At 53.7% G+C, this 6,892-nt stretch overlaps 1 protein-coding gene across 2 annotated transcripts in view; it reads left to right on the top strand.

Moving 5' to 3' along the window:
• GSE1 (Gse1 coiled-coil protein) overlaps positions 1–6,892 on the top strand; it is a 104,083-nt gene that overhangs the window by 93,836 nt on the left and 3,355 nt on the right. For both annotated transcript variants that reach the window (XM_023514077.1, XM_012806166.2), the window contains 5 exons: positions 698–810; positions 1,082–1,352; positions 2,813–2,926; positions 3,773–4,120; positions 6,085–6,363. In XM_023514077.1, coding sequence (XP_023369845.1) covers positions 698–810; positions 1,082–1,352; positions 2,813–2,926; positions 3,773–4,120; positions 6,085–6,363 — 1,125 coding nt within the window. The remainder of the gene's footprint in view (positions 1–697; positions 811–1,081; positions 1,353–2,812; positions 2,927–3,772; positions 4,121–6,084; positions 6,364–6,892) is intronic.

The following is a 6,892-nucleotide window of genomic DNA, read 5'->3' as shown; positions in this document are numbered from 1 at the left end:
GGCAGGTAAGCAAACCAGGTGCAGGGGCTGCCCCACCTGCACCTCTGGCCAGGATGGAGCAAGGGCTGACGGCTGTAGCAGACCCAATAAAGGGCTCCAGACCAGCTTTTCTCTTACTGGAAACTCAGGTCCAGTCTCGTGCTCAACTCCACCTCCTTCATCAGAGGCTGAGTTCAGGAAGTCTTTCCATGGTCTAGACTAGATTTAGGGCCCAACTGGGGCTTTTCTCCTAAACTTGCCTTCTAAAGGAGGAGAAGACACCCCAGTGCCCCTGTTTCAGGGGCATTATTCTCTGTGCTTTTGAGAGGATGAACCTGTGTGTGCCTGTTCCTTCCCAGCTGCTGGACCCAGATGGCCACAGCACGAAGGAACATGTGTGTACAGCCTTGTGCTGCCATGGACACAGCCCCAGGCCTGTGTGGTCCTTGCTAGGGGTCAGTGTTCCAAGGACTACTCAGCCATGTGGGGGCCACTGGAGCTGTGGATCCCATATGGCTGGGCAGTCCTCGGAACAAGGACTCACTGAGCCATGTGGGGCCCACTGATACCGTGGATCCTGGTACCTACTAGCCCTGAAAAGCCCTAGGGCCAGAGTTAAGGCAGGCTTTTGCCTGGGTGGTCACACACATGCCCCTGAGTGCACACCCACCCCACAGTCCAAGGCTCCACTGGCTGAGCACACCTCTTCTGCCACCAGGGTACTACTACGATCTGGACGACTCTTACGATGAGAGCGACGAGGAGGAGGTCAGGGCCCACCTGCGTTGCGTGGCTGAGCAGCCACCCCTTAAGCTGGACACATCCTCTGAGGTACTGGGCTCTCCCAGCTGCTGTGGCATGCTCTGGGCTGGGGTCTTGGTCCCCACCTCAGTGCCTGACTCTTGGCTTCCATTTCCCTGGCCGTCCCACCTTCGCGAGGTCCTGGCATGGTCTGACACCCCACCCACAGTTCCTCTGGGGGCCATCACGGAGTCAGCCGTGGTAATCTACAGATTAAGGACCCTAGGAGAGGGACCCCGAGACAGTGAAAACATACCACTGTCAGTGGCTTCAAACTCATTTGTTTTCTTTCCCAATCTAGAAGCTAGAGTTTTTGCAACTTTTTGGCTTGACCACCCAACAGCAGAAGGAGGAATTGGTGGCCCAGAAGCGGAGGAAGCGGCGGAGGATGCTGAGAGAGAGAAGCCCATCGCCTCCGGTGGTGCAGAGCAAGCGGCAGACACCTTCACCGAGACTGGCCCTGTCCACCCGCTACAGCCCAGATGAGATGAACAACAGCCCTAACTTCGAAGAGAAGAAGAAGTTCCTGACCATCTTCAACCTGACCCATATCAGCGCCGAGAAGAGGAGAGGTATGGCGTCACCTGGCCTTGCATAGGGTGGCGAGGAGGGGCTCACTGGGGTGGCCGCGGGGTTTTCATTCAGAAGCAGGTGGGGCCCATGGCCTTCAGGCAGGATATGGGAACACGCCATCCTGAGGCAGCGTCTCTGCCTTCTCACACCCACCCTGGTGGCTCTGACGTGGCATGTTCAGCCTGTTTGCTCTTGTTATATCCTGGGTGAACACAGACTCGAGGGTTTTCTTCTTGTGTGTAGAGCCTGTCTACAGCTGACTACAGCCCTGTCTCTCATTCACCTTCTAGTGCCCACCAGGCATATCTTTGAGCAGATGCTTTGGCAGTTCCGCCTGGAAGTGAGGGGAGGTGCCAGGGACCCCGGGTCTGCATGGTGTAGGCTTTTCCTCTTGCTGGACCACTGATGTGGTCCACTGGACTTTGTATTCTGATGGCAGGAGGGCTGGGGAAGGGGATATGGGCATGGCCTGTAGCCAAGGCAGCATACCCAGCACAGGCTGTGACTGGATGGCCTCCCCTGAGAGATGCTTCTAGGTAGATCAGTCTGGCCATCCACATCCATCTAGACCCTTTGGGCTAGACGCACACAGCAGGAGCTGTGCGGCAGCTGCACTTCTGCGGGTTTCTGCTTCCGTCTGCCCATCGTACACCACCATGGCGCCAAGACACTGACATTACCAGCTATGCCCTTCTTGTGCCTCTGGGTCCCTCAGACACCTGGCCAACTCCCTGGAGAGGCAGAGGAAAGCAAAACGTCCTTCTTGGTTCCCTGGTTACTTCAGCGTGTTTCTTCATTGGACCGTAGCAGTTTATTTTCCTGTTTTCACCAGTAGGTGGAGGTTCTGCTTTCCCTTTGAGGGTTGGTAACATGCTGGTCACCAGCACCAATCCCAGAAGCGTGCAGTTTTGTGTACACAAAGCATCTTTCTGCGTGGCCAAATTTCTAGAGGAAGCCATAGGCACCCTAGCTGCCTGTTTCATGAAGAAGGGCCTTGGAAACAGGGACACACTCCACGGGACATGCTGAGATTGTCGTGCCTTACCAGGACATGATACCACTTGTGGGATTGCACTTGAGTGCCTGGAGTGTGGGGAGAGAAGGCTCTGTTCAGAGGCCAGCCGTGGGCCTCTGGGGTTTCCTGTCTCTTAAGACTCTATCCTGCGAAGTCACCACAGAAGAGCCTGTTGCCTGTGTCTTAAGACTCTGTCCTGCCGAAGTCACCATAGAAGAGCTGTGATTACTGCACGATCAGCTGCTTTGGAATATGCCTGGACCATTACATAGCAAGGCCAAGAGGAATCTGGGCATGCTCGTCCCATCCTGTGGCACTTAATTTTGGTTTTTCTTGGTTTAAAGTGCTTGCACCTGCCTGTCAGAACTAGGCTAGAATCCCACTATCCTTCCCTCTCAAAAATGATACAACTGCCTCGTTAATCTCAGGCTGCTTTTCTCATAGACAAAGAGAAACTTGTTGAAATGCTCCGTGCCATGAAGCAGAAGGCACTGTCAGCAGCAATGGCAGACTCCTTGACAAACTCTCCGAGGGACAGTCCTGCTGTCTCCCTGAGCGGTAAGGGAAGGACAGCCCTGCCCACCATGCCGGGGACCACCCTATGGGCTGCCTGGGGTCAGAGGCCACCACTCAAGGTGTTCATCGTTGTGAATCTGACCTCCTGGAGACCTTTCTGTCCCTCTCATGCAAGTGTACAGTTCCCACACAGTGGGGACAGTTCTCAGGACACAGTGTAAGAGTCAGGAAGCAGGTTCAAAATTGAGGTGAGGGTCCCAGCTTCTGTAGAGCTCTGTGAGGTGGTCAGTGTGGTCATAACCATCATCCCTCTGCTGCGGCTCCAAGGCTTGTCTGAAGGTCAGTCCAGGGCTGCCCTGAACCACTGAGGTGCTGTCCCAGGAAGGACCTGCTCCAGCCTCATAGCGTGCAGCCTTGTCCATCACCAGCCTGCCTGCTGGCCCTGCTGTGGCCTCCTCTTCTTCCATCTCTGTCTCACCCTTTCTGCCGTGCAGGCCTTGCCAGCAGCTGCTTTCCCACCTCTGCTCTTCTTACGTCTCTGCCAGCACCGCTCTGCCCTACCAGATGAAGCAGGGCATCTTCACAGCCCATCTCTGCTCCCAGTCCTCACACGTGTTCTTTCTTGCCCAGTTGGACCGAAGCAACTTGCTTCTTCAGACTCTTTCTCCCCAGGTGCTTTCTTGGGGCACCTTTCAAGGATGGACTTGCTGCTGAACAGCCAGTGACTTCAGACTGTAGCTGTGTGCACAGGGTTACTTGTCCTTTAAGTCTTGTTTTGTACCAGGTCTTTGTTAAATGGAAGCGTTAGAGACCAGGGTTCACGTGCTGAACACTCAGCCTGTTAACTTGCAGGTTTTAACGTTTTCTTTCGCTTTCTGTCTCTAAAAGAACCAGCCACACAGCCAGCCTCTCCGGATACAGATAAGCCTGTTGCTACTTCCTTGTCTGATGTCCCAAAGGCCGTGGAGTCTGGGAAACTGGAACAGCTCCGGCCCCAGGAGCCAGCCCCTGCCAGTGGTGAGAAGGCCAGGCTGAGTGAGGCCCCCGGGGGCAAGAAGAGCCTGAGCATGCTTCATTACATCCGGGGCACTGCACCCAAGGACATTCCTGTGCCGTTGTCCCACAGCGTCAACGGGAAGAGCAAACCGTGGGAGCCCTTCATGGCAGAAGAGTTTGCACATCAGTTCCACGAGTCGGTGTTGCAGTCCACCCAGAAGGCCCTACAGAAGCATAAAGGTAATGAGGCTGCCCGTCCCCACTCGGCTCCCATGCTGCTAGAGCAGCTGGCTAATGGTCCTGAGCGCCAGCAGCTGCTCCGCCGAGGCTCTGGGCTCCCCCTACTGAGTCACGTGCGCAGGGATGGTGCCTCTGAAACCTCAGTGCCCGTGAGGCACCTGAGGATCGCATCAGGTACAGGCCTGTGGTGGGGCCAAGACTCTGCTCCCAGGAGGCTCCTGGTGACCCTGACCCTGCTGGTCTCTGGACCATACTCCCAACATGTGTAGCAAGTAGTACGGAGTTATATCAAATCCAGAAGTGGTGCCCTACTCTGTGCAGTCTTCAGCAAGAAGACTTCTAGAGTCTCCCACAGGACCTACCAGCCAGTCCTGTGGTCCTTTGTCTGGGCACCAGTGGGTGTCCACTACACCAGGCCTGGCAGCAGTTACAGAACTGTTGCCTTAGCTCCACAGCTGTCTTCAGATCCACTGAAGTTCAGAGAATGGGGGGGTCACTACATTTTATCCTACGAATCAAAAGTTGAAACTGATTAGAAAAGAATCCTCAACAACTGAGTAACTACTGAGGATGAATTACATAAATGTTTATGAACTCCAATAGCTAGGAGAAAATAATTTAGTTATGCCAAAACTGTTTGTTTGTTTTGTTTTGAGACAGAGTCTCAAGCTGTTGTGTCACAGCTCAAGCGATTCTCTTGCCTCAGCCTCCTAAGTAGCTGAGACTACAGGCACCTGCCACACTGCCCGGCTATGTGTTGTTGTAGTATTTGTCATTGTTTTAGCTGGCCTGGGCTGGATTCGACCCTACCAGCCTCGGTGTATGTGGCCAGTGCCCTACCCAGTGAGCAGGAGCGCTGCCCAAAAAACCATGTTTAAGTGTTTCTATTTTATCACAAGCCATAACAGCTGAATAAACAAACAGCGTTTTAAGGAGTATCCATCCCTTCACAGGGTGCTGCTGCCTTTTACCTGAGTAAACACTGTTGACAGGTAAAGTGACCCCTAAGAAGCAGAGGGGAGAACACCAGGCCACTGGTTTTAACAGTGATTGACAGACTCCCCCAAAATCAAGACAAGTGCTTGATGGGATTTTTATCATGAATTTATTTGAAAATCAGATTTTTCAAGACAGTTTGAAGATAGAGTTCCTTTCACAGGGGTAGCTGTCAGCAATGTTACATTAGCCTTACTGTGTGTTCTAATTCCATGAAACTCCAAAGAACAAAGCTTGAGTTGGCCCTGTGCAAAGTACCTTGAGTCCACGCAAATGAAACTGTGGGTGGCATTGCATTAGGTATTAGGAGTAGTCCACAGCATACAGGTGGCAGTATGTAGGTTACCTGCAACTACTATGCCATTTAACAGACTTGAGCGTCTTTGGGTTTTAGTATCCTGGAGGGTCCTGGAACTAATACAGCAAGCAAGGGACGAGTGGACTGTAGACTGCTTCTAGACGCATCCAGGAGCCCTCCCAGTCCTTTCCAGATGCACTTTACACAGTCTTTTCTGTGGCCTTAGGACATGTTTCCTGCCTTGTTTTATTCCTATTCGTTCCTCGTACACTAGACTGTCTCCTCACAATTTTGAAGTTACCCAGCCAGTTTGAGCCAAACCAGTCCATTAACTAAGCCTGCCTTGGGGGCTGCTGTGCCCTGAGACAGCAAAGACCCTGCTTAAACAGGTCACAGCAAAGCTGACTCCCAGCAGAGGGCAGAACCCCAGCTGTGCATTTCAGGGGAAGAGGGGAAAGTATTGGCTGAGGGCCAACTGTCCCCACCCTCACACACCAGGATGTGTGGGAGCTCAGTTTGTTGCTGTCCTGAGGCGGTTCTGGCGGCTCCCTCCTCTTCACGCTTCACCCTCTTGTCTGCCTAAAGACCAGCAGCCAGAGCTACCTCTGCAAACCACACCCATGTCCATACCCCCCACACTGTGACATGTGCCCTGTCCTCTCCTCACCAGGGAGCGTGGCTGTGCTGTCTGCAGAGCAGAACCACAAAGTTGACACATCCGTCCATTACAACATTCCTGAGCTACAGTCCTCCAGCCGGGTCTCTCTACCCCAGCACAACGGGCAGCAGGAGCCCCCCACAACAAGGAAGGGGTCCCCCACCCAGGAGATGGACCAGGACTCAGAAGATGACGATGAGGACGAGGATGGAGAAGAGGACGAAGAAGCCCCCCGGCGCAAGTGGCAAGGGATTGAGGCAGTTTTTGAAGCCTACCATGAACATATAGAAGGTAGGAGGGGGGTGGTGGGAGCAGGGCCTGTGGTCAGGAAGTTAAGTGACCGATGCGTGTAGGACTCTGCCAGCCTTGGTTTCCATGGCACCAGAACTTAGACTTCCTGGGGCACACTAGACACAAACCCCAGCGGATGAGAGGTCCCCAGGCTGGTGGTACTTTCTAAGCTCAGACCTCGAGCCGTTCTCACTGGGGACATCTAAGTACTGTGACACCAGCTGTGTGCACAGTCTGTCACTTCACATTATAGCCCAAACACAGGCCCTGCTCTCTGGGCTACATCTGAGACACTGTCAGTCCTGACATGCCTTGGCTTAGTACATGTAGCTGGAGCCCCAAACCCAGCCTGCCTCATGACTGGCCACCACCTCCCTCGCAGCCTCGCAGGTGTGACCAAACCCCCACCCCTGCACCACAGAGACAGCTCTGTGCCCGATGTGGCACTCAGTTTGCAGCTTCCTTTACCCCAGTTCACCTCTGGACAAGACTTTGCCAGAGAAGACAAAGCCTTTTTTTTTTTTTTTTT

This window comes from Otolemur garnettii, unplaced genomic scaffold, assembly GCF_000181295.1.
Source record: "Otolemur garnettii isolate 467f Iridium unplaced genomic scaffold, OtoGar3 scaffold00047, whole genome shotgun sequence".
Classification (NCBI taxonomy): Eukaryota; Metazoa; Chordata; class Mammalia; order Primates; family Galagidae; genus Otolemur; species Otolemur garnettii.
This window is presented reverse-complemented; position numbering and strand designations above follow the sequence as displayed.